Here is a 15038-nt window from a genome sequence, read left to right on the forward strand (position 1 = left end):
ATTTCTGGGTTTCATTTTGGCCCTCATTAGGTTAAAATGTCAGTTTATGCTGATGATATCTTCTATACTGCTCCAACCCAGAAACTTCTCTTTCTTCCTTTCTTCAGCAGGTGGACTCTTTCTCTCAACTTTCAGGCTATCGCCTAAATGCAGATAAATGCAAAATATTACCTATCTATCTTATGTCAGAAACATTCATTCAAACATACCGGGTACTCATGGCAACCTATTAAAATTAAGTATCTGGGCTTGTGGTTTGCGCCTTTACTTCCTGAAACATTAAAGTGAAATTTTGACTATATTACTAAAAAACTAAATGATTCTATTATTCGTTGGCATCCCCTTTTTCTGTCCTTATAGGGTCGTTTAAATTCAATTAAGATGATGCTCTCCCCACTCATTCTTTATACTATTTCTATGATTTCTATTCACATCACTGATTATTATTCTAAGAGGATTGATTCCACTCTGACAAAATTCCTATGGAAAGACAAATTATCTTGTGTAGCCTTGTCCACTTTAAAGAAGGATAGACCTAACAGGGGACTTTGTTTTCCCGATTTTAAGGCTTACCACTCTGCTTTTTCACTAAAACAGACTGCTCGGTGGATAACTACGGACCTTCCTATATGCCCTCCTCTCTGGTTAAAGATTTCTTATTGCACCTTTGACTTTTCAATAATTTTTATCATTTACTACTAACATTACTTCAGAACGTTCTCTTATTATTTCCCACTCACGTAAACTTTTGACTCCTTTATTATCCTCATTGTATCCCTCTAATAGCTCTCTTCACCAACAACCTATTTGGCATAATAAATCATTACGGATCCGCAATCGTTCCATAAACTGGAAAACCTGGCACTCTAGAGGTTTAAAATGGATCTCTCAGCTTATATCAGACACTTAACCCCTTACTTTTTCTGATCTCCAATCTCGAATCTCGCTACCTTCATCCTCTAGAGCGCAATAAAATCTTCTCTACCCTTCTCTCTCCCAATTCCTTCATAATGTACCAAACAATACTGATTTCCCTACAACCTATAGAGACGTATCCTCAATATTAGGAAATTCCCCGTCAGCATCCAGTATTTACAAAACCTTACAATTTCCTCCAGATAGACTAAAATCAAAAACTGAACTGGCATGGGGAAAGGATTTGTCACAGGAATGGTCAATTACTATGTGGGCTAAATTTTGGTCCAAACTTCATAAAACCTCTTAGGCTGCTAATACCACACAAACCCTTTTTTTCATTTTTCATCGTGTTTTGTATTCCCCAGTATCATTGACCTCTTTTTCATCAGAAATGTCCCCTACCTGCTGGTCCTGTCCCTGTCCTACAGATGACTTAAAACACATGTTGTTTGAATGTCCTCCCATTTTTTAATTTTGGCAATCAGTTTGGTCCCAAATTCCGATTATTTTTAAAGTTAGGTCCATTTTTCACTCACAAATATTTTCCTAAGTACACTTTCTCCCCAATAGCCTCAAACACCAATTAGTTTTAAACTTTTAGATTTTCTATTGGCTATCGCCTTCCATTTAATAACTTCAAACTGGAAGCAAGCCAACTCAGTTACTTTTAGAGCTTGGTGGAATGCTATTTGTTTTCACCATCAACTAGATGCAAATTATGTCTCACCAATGTCTCTAGCAATCAAAAGAGATCTTCTATGGCTTCCCTTAACCACTTATTTATCCTCCACTGCCCCTTTAACTGTTGCCTCTAAAAATGTATCAGATGATGTACGTAAGCCACCTTAATTTTCTACCCTCGCCTTCTCTCTTTCGAATAATTAGTTGGTTCTTTACTAATGAATGTTTATTATCATATTTTGGCTTCACTCTTGTTATGCGTACATTGTAAATAGTCCCAAGTACCTGCCTGTAATTTTTGACTGATGTGCATTACTTATTAATTATTTCCTGATTTGTCCCACTTGTCCCCTTTTTCCTTTTTGTGTTATATATGATATATGTTTCTCTTCCGTACAGCTTCATTGTTCATATCCTTCTGTATTTTTTCTCTAGTCTTTCATTTTCATGCCTTATAGGAATTGTTATTTTTATTTTATCGCTGTTATTTTTCTTGTTTTTTCTCAATAAAATCAAACTTAAAAAAAAAAAAAGAAATTAAGGATGTAACAAATTAGAACTTGGGCCGAAGTGCTTTGAAAAGGAACATTTGAAGAAACTGGAAGGTAGAAGCTCTTCATTGTCCCAGCTGCACTAGTATTGTTACTTATCCTGTGAAGATAGTTAGATGAATAAACTTATCAAAGAATCGTTCTGGTGCAGTCTCCTTCACTGTAATAGGTATGAAGATGTGGAAAGCACAATTATATGTCCCTTCAGTGATGCCATCCATCCTGCTACTGACAGTCTCATTTAAGATATAATTGATTATATGCTTTGTTATAGCATTTATTTTGTCAGGTAGAGTCATGAGCAGTGAATGGGGTTATATTATGTTATGTTGCTAAACATAAATGAGGAATATGCTTTTTTTAAAGGCTTCAGTTGCGGCAGTCAATCATGAAATTCCTTCACTATCTTTTTCAGTGAATTTCTATGGTTTTGGAATGGTATACAGTGTCCAATGTGCTTGCTACCTAATGGGCACAGTATCCACATTCCAGATTGCACGTTCAGCATGACCTGGGGACCTTGGTGTTTGGTCAATCTGAGTGCCCAGTACCCCAGCTAATAGTGACATGAGATGCTCTGAGCAGGCTGTCTTCTTGAGCTACTCCATGATGCTGCTTATACACAATTGCGGATATGTACAAGGAAGTGGTGGAGCGTGTCGTTAGTCTCCTTGGCCTAACGACACTCTCCGCCACTTCTGAAACGCAAGGCTGCACCATATTTACAAGAATGTGGTGCAGCCTGGCGTTTCCCCCTGCGATTGTGCAAAGTTTAGCAACTTAGCGCCAACGCAGGCACCCTTGCACTAGAGTGCAAGGGTGTCTGCGTGCAGGGGAGGATTGTGTGTCCCTTCTTCCACATAAACAATCCTAAAATGCAATTCTGTCACTTTCATGCATGCTGCTTCATGCAGCACACATGAAAGTGACAAAATTGCATTGTTTTTAAAGGTTTGTTTATGTACAGGAAGGGACACTTTCTTGTAAACAAACAAACAATGGCATTTTGCTTTCTCCATGTGTGCTGCATGAGGTAGCACATATGGCAAATGCAAAAATGAGGAGAAATAATGCATTTCTCCTCATTTTGCATGCTTAAAACAAGGGTTTACCTGGTCTTAATTTTGGTGTGGGCCACCCTTGTACACAGGGGGCAGCGTCAAATACAATGGGTGTTGCAGTTGAATGCCCACCACAACACCCACTGCACGCCCCTTTCCCGCTAACCATAGCGTGAAAGAGTGCCTAATGTACAAGGCAGCGTTGAGCCACATTACGTGGCTTAACGCTGCCTTGTACACAAGGCGCAGCTCCTATCGCCACCACAACGTCCGTAAAAGTGACATTGTGGTGGCGATAGGGGCTTGTACATATGCCCCAATATATTTTTATCTATATACTTTACACTGCCCCATCCTCTATTATAATATATCACAAAGTCCTTCATCCAATATTTGGAACAGTAATGAATGAAACGATGTATCTGGTGGATATCTTCCAAGAAAGAAAATTGTGAATTGATCCAAGAAAGGCTATTAATGTCTCATTATTTATGGAGATGATAAAGTATACATTGGGAAGATTTAGTACAGTATTATTTACAACTATTCTACAGATTATGCGGACTGGCCATAATTATAAGGACACCCCACATGAAATAATATCATACAAAGAGTACAGTCTTTTACTCTACCAGCTGCATATTTATTATGTTTGCATCCTAGTGAAGGTGATACAAGACTTTCTAAACCACCAGACTGTGTGTTGATGTGTTGTAACTCAGTTGGCTGGTTGGATATCTTAGTAATTTGGATGTTTACCGAAAAAGATGCAATTCATTGCAGAAATCTTTTCTAGAGTGTGTATGATTCAGTAGTATTGTGCAAGTGGGAGTTCTATAATTTTGTTAAATTGTTGATGACAATTCTTGATAAACGTGGATGTCAGTAATATTTTTTGTTAAAATACCAGAAAACATGTGAAAAGGTTTTTTTCACTGAGTGGGAAACAAATCAGGCACGGCCTTATAACTGCAGACCAATAAACAGTGTGCAAGGTTTTGTCTTAGTTCGGTATTTCATTGATACCCCTAAATGCCATTTCATTCTCATTTTACAAGGTTTCCCACTTGTGTTTCAATTGCAAAATGTGGCATGTCCCACAGCTTTCTCTATTAAACAAGCCAAATGCAACTTTATAAAATGAAACTTAAATGGACATATTTTGTAGATAGAAAGTTTGGTGCTTATCAGTTAGACTTTGCCGAAGTGCTTTTTAGGTCGAGCCTACGCAGCGCGCAAGTGCTGCATAGGGGACCTCTTGCCATCGATTTGCTTTTTTGGCGAAAAACGTGCACATGTTGCATTGCATTCAATGCCAACACGTGCACGTCTGGCAATTTCCTTGCGGGAGCGAGCTTTGGATGGTGCCCCTGCTCGCTCCGGCAAGGGAATCGCTCTGTGTGCTCTCAGCCGCACCCCCCCCGCCCCTACCCCCTCAGCATCCACAGGCCACGCAGGGGCCATATGTTATCTCGCGCCGTACCCGCTTTCACTTTGGTAGAAGCGGGCGCCCTGTCCCAGATTCGCTTTAGTTGGCAAGCCAGTGCTTCACCCTCCTCCGACGACTTGTTTGGCACCACAGTGCGATAGCAAGCTCTCAACGGAGCCAGGCCACACTGCGAGTCCATTGTGCCACCAGGCCTCAGCATAACACTCTCCACATTGGTAGCAGAGAAGCCACTCATGCCCCACATGCACCCTCTCCTCTTGTGGGTTGGCCGTGCCCAGGCATGTACCAGTTCGGCTCCTCAGCTGCTCGCCTCGCAGTAATTAACAGGCGGACTGGAATGTTTACCTCAGGTTTCGTCACAAACCACCAGAGCGCATTGTTTACACAGACCCAGTCTGCAGCCAGTTAGCTTGTCCTTTCTTTTGAACAGAAATCTGAGTTTAAAAAAAGGTTGGTCTGGGCAACATATGTTGGTTCCCAATTTATTTTGTCGAGTTCTCTATTCGAAACTTCATTCCATCATCGAACTAAGGGGCATATCAGCAACAACCGGCGATAATTATCGCTCAGCGCTCTTAAGGGCATATTTACAAGGTGGCAATAAAAAATGATCGCCGCTTTTGCGGCCTTTTTGGCCGAAAAGCGACAATAATTTTATCGCCTAATTAGCAAGGCCATGCTAACGCGTGAAACCTTGCATTAGCGTCGGGATTCCTAAAGCCCAGCTTTGCATCTCTAATGAGATGCAAAGTGGGCATTCCTGATCTGACATGACAGGAGAAATGTCGCTAAGCGACATTTCTCCTATCATCAAGCCCCACGCTATGAAGCATAGCGTCAGGAAAAGTAGCGATAACCCCTGTTATCGCTACTTTCCTTACGCCTGCTTCAGGACTGACTTAGCCATGATATCCTATGGAAGGTGGATATCATGGCTAAGTTTGTGAGTCCCTATCAGCAAGCTAACGCCACATTGCGTGAGATTATCGCTGGGTTTCCAGCGATAATCTCACATTAGGCAGTTAGCGTGAGGATTTTTATCGCTGAGGAGATAAGCGTTGCTAATAGCACGCTATCTCAGCGAAAAAAATTCACGCTACCCGGCGATAATTATCCTCACGCTAAGAGTGCTGAGCGATAATTATCACCGGTTGTTGCTGATATGCCCCTAACTTCGAGGAATGAGGGAGAGGTATTGAGGGTGTGAAGCAGAACACAAGGAAGAGAACTTAATACAACAAGCATTGGCATAGCCAATAGGTCTCGCCTCTGGGACCTTATAAGTGTTTAGCCATGCAACAGTTGATGTTGTTGCACCAAGGATATTGTGCTGCATAACTAAATACTTGTAAAGTCCCAAAAGCGAGACCTATTGGCTATACCAATGCTTGTTTAAAATGGTGTGACGTCTCAGAAGTTTAAGAAACACCATTAGGTGGTTCTGAGAATGCCTTTTAGATAATTGCTTTGCATTTATTTGTAGGTTTATTTTCAATTAGTGGAAAGTATCACCATTTGGCATCTTCATGTATTACTCTAACAGTCAATTCAAATACCAGTGAATGTGTTTGTGTTTAGATCACACAGCGAATATGTTAAAACAAATTAGCCATCTATTGTTAAAGCAGCTGTTATTTTTTATATAATGTTAACAGTGATTGACATAGATGATAAAAGCTCAATACTTAACCTTAAACACATTTCTCACAATTAACACATACTATACAGCGTTTCATCAAAAATTTTCCAGACATGTAAGACCTCTTTAATCGCAGTTTTGTGTTTTGAATTCAATAAAAAAGTTAGCAGTAACCAATAAAGATCAAATGAGACGTGTCCAAAAGGGGAAAATAAAAGAAAAACGACGATGAGTGTAAAAATATAACATCCAACAGAATGTTTAACATTGAATCCGCTTAACCTGACGGGTGAATCTGCCATTTCTTCTTTCGTGATCAGGTGAATGTCTTCATGTGCCCAGCCAGATCCGCGGATGCTGCCTGTGGGAGCAGGGTAGTAGGTGGTAACATATCCAGAAAATGTAGTAATAATCAGCATTCTCTAAACATCATACAAGAGCATTTTCCAGACACTTCTGCATTATCAGCAACACGCTAAGTTAAATATTCATTTTTAATTACAACTTTAAACAGTTTCTCGGCTGTAGTATTATTGTGACACCTTTCATTGCAGCGCGAGGAGCCTTTCTAGACACTGCTCATTAGGCAATTAGTGTGTAATTCAACCACTGGTTCTTTAATAAAAGCAACACAGCATAACTATCCTATTGTCTATAAACGTACTCAGGGCACTCGCAGAAGCATTCTTTTGTTCGTCCTCATGATTAAATCTCCACTGAGTCTGCCCTCGATTCAAGCTTGCGGGAGAACAGCTGACCTTAGTTTAGGAATACGAAATAAAGATGAAATAATCGAGTGCAAGGACACAACAGTATCTCAATTCTCTGTGCCAACTGATTTCATTTTCCAGTCTGTTCTTTCTAAGAATAGTTTTTCTGAAATGTTCTGTCCATAGCTCACTAATATAGTAACCAATGCTGAGAGAATATGCGGGACTCCTTTTGCCATTCTAGAATTCTCTAAAATTCGATTTTCTGTGTCGCTCCTTGGAGCCTTTTTGCGGCTGAGGAGCGCTAGCATCCCTTTCCTTGAGTATGGCCATTTACCTGTATTTATAGTTGTATTTATACCTCTACATGCTCTTACGATAACCTTTCAGTTCCAGTGCTTAGAATTATTTGGGACATTCACAAACGGTACCAAATGCAAATGCAATTATATTTCTAATATAGTGACGTCTGTAGAAAGACATGCTGTTTTTATATTTATTTCCGAATAAATAAATCAAACACTCTATCCTTACTTCCAATTCCTGCCTTCTTTTTAAAGAATTATATTTAAGTCACTGCTAGTGATCATTAGCAAAACACATCTTAATTAGCGACAGGAATTAGTTAATATGTCTTATTAATCCTTATTATTATGTACACAAATGTTTCATACATATTTAGCACTAAAAATATAATTCGGCATGTATCAAAGTAAGTCTCTGTCAATAGCTGTGCTTGACACACAATGGACACTGGAGAAATGTATATAAAGATTACATTGAACACAGCGTACATCTTAAGTATGAATGTTCATCCTACTGGGTTTGTATGCTCACATCTACACACTCATTTAGAGCCTCAGTAAGAGTTACGTGGGCTGGCTAATGTATGGGTGCAGTGGAGATAACACATACACCTCCTTAGCTACAAACATGCCACCCAATTTAAACTCTAGCACCTGGTCCTGGTTGGATGTCGATTCTTCCCTGAGTTAGCTTCTGCACCCAAGGAGGGAGTCATTTCATGGAATAAAAACTCTGTCAGTAGGTTTGCCATGGCAGACTAGTGTCCATGAATGTTACTTCTTAAGATAGATGTAAAAAGATAGATCCATCTTAGATGCCTTCAGAGAAGCCCCACAATTCCAATCCTAATGGTGTTGTGACGCTCACCAGGGGTGTCCTACTACAGCCCTGCTTTAAATGAGCCCCTTAGCCCTCTTATCATACTTTATCTATCAATAGATGTCAAAGACTTGCAGCAGAAAAGTGTCTAACCCACCATTACAATAACAATCAGATTAGGATTTCTCAACATAATGTCACATACTTAAAAGTCATATTAAAGGTTACTTGTATTATAAATAAGTCTGGGGGGAGTTCGCGGAGTTCCTCCATGAAGTGCCAAAAAACCTCTGCCGTGCTACGCAGAGCACCACAAGTGGCGGAATGCATTACAAAAATGCTGTTTGCTGTAATTTTCAGCGCCGGTTGTTTGTACGCGCTGTGAAATTATCGTGAACGGAACCATGCACAGCACAAGCGGGCGCAGGTGGGTGCTGCTTCCTTTCTGCTGCTCGAGTAGATTTTTGTACTCGAGCGGCAGCTTTCTCAACGCAAAGGGACAGTGCGAGAAGTCGCGGTCATACGCAGCCACTCACATTGAGAAATACAACTGCCCGCATTGAGAAATCTTGCCAGTAGGTTGATTTCCCTCTCTCACACTTGTGAACTTGATGTTGAAGATCAGGAGCAAGGAAAAAATCTCTGCTTCGCTGCGCAGATCGGAGATTTTCAGGACTCTGCGAGCTCCGCATAACGCAAAGTGCAGAAATCTCCGCAAAGTCTGCGACCGGAGCAGAGTTCACCGCCTAGGGTTAGTTATAAAACAGTTGGTGGTAAAACTCTTGAGTGCATAGCTACAGGCATACTTTTCTCTGCTCGACGGTCTGTGCCTAAAACAGCTCTCATAATATCACAAAATATTGTTAGATTTAGAATCAGAAATATATATCAGTACTTTGGCATTTAAACTTATAACGCAACCTGCGTTTCATTCAGTGTCTGTATTAAATACAAATACCAGTGTGGTCTTTTGAAACAGTCACAGGACCGAATGTTCAAACAGTATAACCTGTGCCTGACTTTCAGGCAGGGTTGGTTTTATCAGCCTGATTTGGTCTGAACCTCGATTTCTTACCAAGTTCTGCGCGGAGAGCTGAACCGGAGTGGACACATTATATCGAGCAGAGTGATAACAACTATAGTACTCTAATATATTATCCCCTGAATTTTCTAATTTTTTAAGTTTTTGCCGATACTGGACAACTTTAATGCTGAGACCCATAATGACAACACAAGCAACAACTACAATCCCTAACAAAATGTCAAACGCCTGATTTAGCTTATCAAACAGTTCTTGGCAAATTTGCCCAGACTTCAGAGACACCGGAGCATCCTCTTGAGGGAAAGGACTCTTTGCTTCGCTGGTAAAGTTAGCCGGAGCGACACGTGCAGGGATGTGCACCGATGTTGCAGTTCTAGACTCCATTGAATGGATACCTTTGTAGTTGTTGGAAAGATGATGATTTCCAAGTGATGTTGGGGTTTGCAGTGTGAGAGGGATGTTTGGCATCACGTTCCCTTCCGTCGGCTGGTGGCTGGATGATTTGGACATCTGAAAATCAAACCAAGCCATTACTGTCGATGTAATAACACTGCTGGATTCAAGATCTTCACTTGGTTCAGAAGTTGCTGAACTGCACTCCCCAAACTCTGCCCTTTTAATGTTTCTTAATGGTCTCCCACAAAGATTTGGAGGATTTTGGCAATAAATTCTAACTGTTATTGAGGAGGATCGGAGCCATCTGTACAGACCGAACAAACTGCAGTCACAAACCCAGGGATTATAACTCGCCTGCAGCAAGGATAATGCAACCAGTGGTTGGAGCGCTCTAGGTTTCAGATCTGTGAGATTATTATGTGCTAAATTCAGGACTTTTAGAAAGGCTCCTACGTTTTCGAATGCACTTTCTTCAATGCTAACTATTTTGTTCCTGTCCAACTGTAGGTACCTTAGCTGATGCATAAATCGAAACATCTTTGACGAAATTATGTCCAACTCATTATTGCTCAAAACTAAATGGTTAAGGTTATTTAGCCCAACAAAGGCATTATTGCTGATTTGTTTTATCTTTGCTTTCTCCAAGAAGAGGTACTGAAGCCCATCCAACCCTTTAAATGCCATGGGATGAATCGATTCAATAGGGTTATTTGACACAAAGAACCGTTTCAGGATTTTTAGACTTTTAAAGGTATTTGATGGGATAAGAGTCAAGTTGTTGCATTCAAGGTGTAGCTGTTCGAGTTTCAAAAGACGGTAAAATGCTGCGTTGGATATCCTTGAAATCTTGTTGTTGGCTAGATTAAGTGTATGAAGACTTGTCATCCCAAAGAAGGTTCTAGCGCCAAGAGCCGTGAGATGATTTCCTTGTAGACTTAAGTATCGGACAGCAACAAGGTTGAAAAACAGTCTCCTAGGAAGGACAGAAATGTGATTATACTGCATATAAAGGTAGTTCAAGTTGTAAAGCCCATCAAAGCTCCCTGGGTTCAAATATTTAATGTGGTTATTATTCAGATGTAAATAATATAGGCTCTTCAAAGTGCAAAATGCCTTTGGATGCACATCACAAAGGCCAACATTGTCCATATAGAGTACTGCAAGTTGCTGAAGGTTTCTAAATTCGTTCAGATTTACTTCAGATATATTATTCCCACTCAGGTATAAAAGTTTTGTGCTTATGGGAAAAGTCTTCGGAACAGCGGTCAGACCCACACTGCGGCAGGTGGCTTGTTTTCCAGTGCAGAGCTGACAAACTGAAGGGCAACCACATAATTCCTTTGGGATTAACAAGAGCAAGAAACAAGGAAGAAGCCTTCGGACACGGCACACAGAGTCTAGAAGTCCATCCATTGCTCTCTCTTTGATATCCATGTTTGCTTGTGACCTGACTTTTAGGAAATACAATACAAATAGTCAAATACATAAAATTCCAAATATTCAAAGAAGAACATGAAATACATTATTGTTATTAAATAGAAAGCACATTTGTCTTTGAAAATATATGTAATTATTCAGTGCTTAGTAACTACATCAGCATTTTTTTTATACCTCTGTGACTTTTGTTACCAGATCATAATGTTGCATGGTTTTATCAACTTTTTTGTTACAATCGACCTTTTGGAGTTGATGTGTTGGTTTCTTGGGTCGCAACACCAAACACTCACTTCCAAGGGCCTAGGACTGGATTTGGCACCACTTGGCAGAGCAGGACTCACATCAAAGGAGCCCAGGTGCTGGAAGCAAGATGCAGGTGAAGTATTTGATATCCCTGAGACTTCGGTAACAGGAGGCCTCTGGGCGGGGGGGAGTTTTGTGGCAGGCACTGCTAGCCTGTCAAACTCTCTTCCTCTGACACTTAAGAAGGAAAGCAATCTTCTGGCATTCCGCAAACTCTTAAAAACTTGGCTCTTTAACAACTAGCCTAAACTCGCCTATCCCACATCCACTCTCTGGTTAGCCAATTCTGCAGTATCTCTGTGCCTAGACACCCTTGGCTATTAGTGCGCGTTATAAATCTTAATTTCATTTAATTTAATTTCCTTACTATGCTGTGGTTGAAGGATAGCTAATATGGGTGAACGTTGCTGAGGTTAGAAATTGTACTAAGGTCATAAGAAATATCTGATCCTTGACCAAATGGGCTTCCAGCTGCACTATAAATAAGATTGGTCTTCATATGCAAATTGCTCAAGCAATGTTTTTATTTCACCTCAACTGATTCCTGTAAAAGATCAATTATCTATTTTAGTCACAAAAAAAAGTTCAAGGCATGATCTTGCCAGTTATAGTCTCATCACGTGGCTTAACATGGAGGATACATGGTGTGTCTCACTATCAATGCATGATCTACAATATAGGGCAGGAAATGGTAAATATCACCTGTGATTTGAAACTGGCTTCCAGCCTTCTTGTTGCACAACTGACAACACAGTAGCATAAATTATGCCAATAAACCAATACAATGATGAACCCAAAAATGTATATCCTTGTTTCATAGACTTTAAGACCCCCTTCAATAACAAAGACTGTATCTGTCTCCGGAGAAGGATTACAAATTGACATATCCACCGTCTGCTACTGGGACAAATTCAGTTCCTATACCTGGATTCAGGTTAAACTGTGGATCAATGTGTCCCTCACCAAGAAAATCAATCTGACTAAAGAACTAATGCAGGGAGTGGCCTTCCCCCTCTGAATTTTAACCTTTATGATGCCAACATTGGCCATGGTACCATCCCTTTGAGAGCCTGGCCACCAAAATTAGGAGGTGCGTCTTTACACATCACAGAATATACTCATGAGACTGTTCTAGATTCAACAAATATTGAGGCACAGCACACTTTGCATGCACTAGAGGAATATTGCTCAAAGAATTGATTGCAATCAATCACATAAAACCTAACATTCTTGTCTTTAATAGGAAAAGCCATAAGAACTCAGTCTCGTGGTAGCTGCAGGCTAAGCAGATTTTATAGTCACATTGATGCAAATATTGAGGAGTAACATTTTATCCGACGGGTACACAAGACAATCGTGAGAACCAAAGCAGCGATGCCAATTTACCTGTTGCAGCGCCATTATTTCATGTTATCTATAAACATTGTTTAACCCTTTAGAATATGGCTTCGAAGCTTACCCAAAGATCATCTTCTGTTGTGTGGACCAAAGCCAGTGTAAATTATTCTGGGCAATTTTCCGTCTTCCACTTATATCTTCTCAGGATCTACGAGATATGTAGTAATTGGGAGTTTCAGTTGAACAATTAGGTGACACTACAGAAAAAAAATATTTTTGGTGCCGACGAGTCTGGCATCATAGAAGGCATAAAGCACAGCAACCCTAGAGCTGACTCACATACCTCAAGTCAGCCAGAACCACGATGCTGCTCTGGCTAAAAAGTGAATTTTCTCATTCAAGATTGTGTCTTTTTGACCAGGAGGAATTAAAAACAGCATTGAAATTCTCACTTAATAACAACAAATGAAGATTTTGCGAATATGTTCTCAAATGTTCAGCTTATGATACTCGCTGCTGTCCGTTTTTTAGGTTTACAGGGAGGACGTATTTGCTGCAGCCTTTTGTTGAATAGATCTTAAGAACTGGAATCAGCGGTAGAGGCATGTTTCTTACATGTATATAGCATTTCATTTTGATAAATGGGTTTACCAAGTTTATGAGAGTGGTGACATGGTATTTATCATGCAAAGGTTGTGTATGGTATCTGGGTCAAGATGTTAGCGCCGCTGCTATGAAATCTCACACTAGTCAGGTATGGACTGACCCCAACAGGAGGTTTTAATTCCCCAATCAATGTTATTATTAGCCTCATGACTAACGTTTTTTTATGTTCTCAGAAACAGCATCTTCTCATAAAATGATCTGGTAACGGTAGTTAGTGGCCTCTTGAATAAAATGGTTATACATTCTGTTGCTGGAACATTGACCACCTCTATAAATGTGCCAACTTAAAATAAAGCCTTGTTTGATACAATTAAATGCTTTATTTAGTTTTGTTTTCCATGTTCTTGTCAATTGATTGATATCAATAAGCATTCATTCATTCTACAATAAAAGCAAGTCCTTTGAAGGCTTTTCTTCGGTATAAATATTCAACAAACTAATAAATAAATAGAGGTAGTGCCATCTAAAAAGAAAAGAGTTGCTCACATCATGAAAGCTAAGAATGTTTCCAAACATACTTAGGGGCATATCAACAAGGGCTTTATCTCTGCTTTTTTGGCTTTAAAAGCCAAAAAAGCAGAGATAAAACTAGCGCCCTATCAACAACAGGGTGCTAACACGCAAATTTGCATGTTAGCACCCTTTTACTCTATGCTTCCCCTTGCATCTCTAATGAGATGCAAAGGGGGCGTTCCAGGGTAAAATAATAGGAGAAATGTCGCTAAGCGACATTTCTCCTATTATCAAGAATGTCGCTAACCCTGTTAGAGACAAAAAAAGCAGCGCTAACCGCGGTTAACGCTGATTTTTTACGTCTGCTAATTTTCAGACTTAGCCATGATATCCTATGGAAGGAGGATATCATGGCTAAGTTTGCCTGTCCCTATCAACAAGGTAACGTGTGATTATCACTGGGTTTCCAGCGATAATCTCACGTTAGCCTGTTAGCGTGTAGATTTTTATCGCTATTGAGATAAGCGTTGCTAATAGCACGCTATCTCAGCGATAAAAATTCACGCTAGCCGGCGATAATTATCCTCACGCTAAGAGCGCTGAGCGATAATTATCGCCGGTTGTTGTTGATATGCCCCTTAGTATGAAGCAATCATGGAGCTGAGTAATGTTGAAGAGAAGGTAAATGGAGCTTCAACAACAGCTACAATCAGCACTTTGCTGCACCTGAACAAAGATTTGCAAAATATTCTGTACATGACTTTTGGCTCTCGCTGTGCTAGCTTGAGGTGGCTAAAGGCTTAGCCCTGAGTGGGGTGCTGGTAGATAAAGCTAACACCATCAAATCCCTGTCTTACTTCCTCATTCTTTTACAGCTTAAGGTTTGCCTCATCCAACATGCAGCCAAGTTTATCAGTCCTATTTCAGAAATAAAAATGAAGTGTTAATTTTTAAATTAACACACCTGGGGTACAAGAGGCACAAAAATCTAGAATTGAGATTAACTAACAGCGATTCTTACCGAATCACAATTGGGAAATCTCAACTCCTGATGTAAGGAATGTTATATCTTTGAAATAGCAACTCCCAGTTGGTCGCAAATCGACCAACCTCATGAACATAAATAAGGTAGGTCAAAATGTGCGACCAATTAGGAATCGCAACGATCACAGGGAAAGTGGCCTGCTGAGGTCAGCCCATCACCATGTCTATGATTACTTTTTGATAAAGAAAACTTTTTTTAAAATGCAACCCTTATTCCTTAAAGG

The 15038-nt window shown here is 40.1% G+C and overlaps 1 protein-coding gene across 2 annotated transcripts in view; it reads right to left on the reverse strand.

The window, feature by feature from the left end:
• LRRC70 (leucine rich repeat containing 70) overlaps nucleotides 1-15038 on the reverse strand; it is a 90192-nt gene that overhangs the window by 18677 nt on the left and 56477 nt on the right. Inside the window, exons 3-5 of one of the 2 annotated variants that reach the window (XM_085631623.1) lie at nucleotides 12773-12859; nucleotides 9573-11024; nucleotides 6583-6661 (exon numbers count right to left, since the gene is read on the reverse strand). In XM_085631623.1, the coding sequence (XP_085487749.1) occupies nucleotides 6583-6661; nucleotides 9573-11007 (1514 nt within the window). In that variant the 5' untranslated portion in view covers nucleotides 11008-11024; nucleotides 12773-12859. Of the gene's footprint in view, nucleotides 1-6403; nucleotides 11025-12772; nucleotides 12860-15038 lie in introns of those variants that run through there. The other variant, XM_085631612.1, reaches the window with a different exon arrangement.

This window comes from Triturus cristatus, chromosome 2_1 (genome assembly GCF_964204655.1).
Source record: "Triturus cristatus chromosome 2_1, aTriCri1.1, whole genome shotgun sequence".
NCBI lineage: Eukaryota > Metazoa > Chordata > Amphibia > Caudata > Salamandridae > Triturus > Triturus cristatus.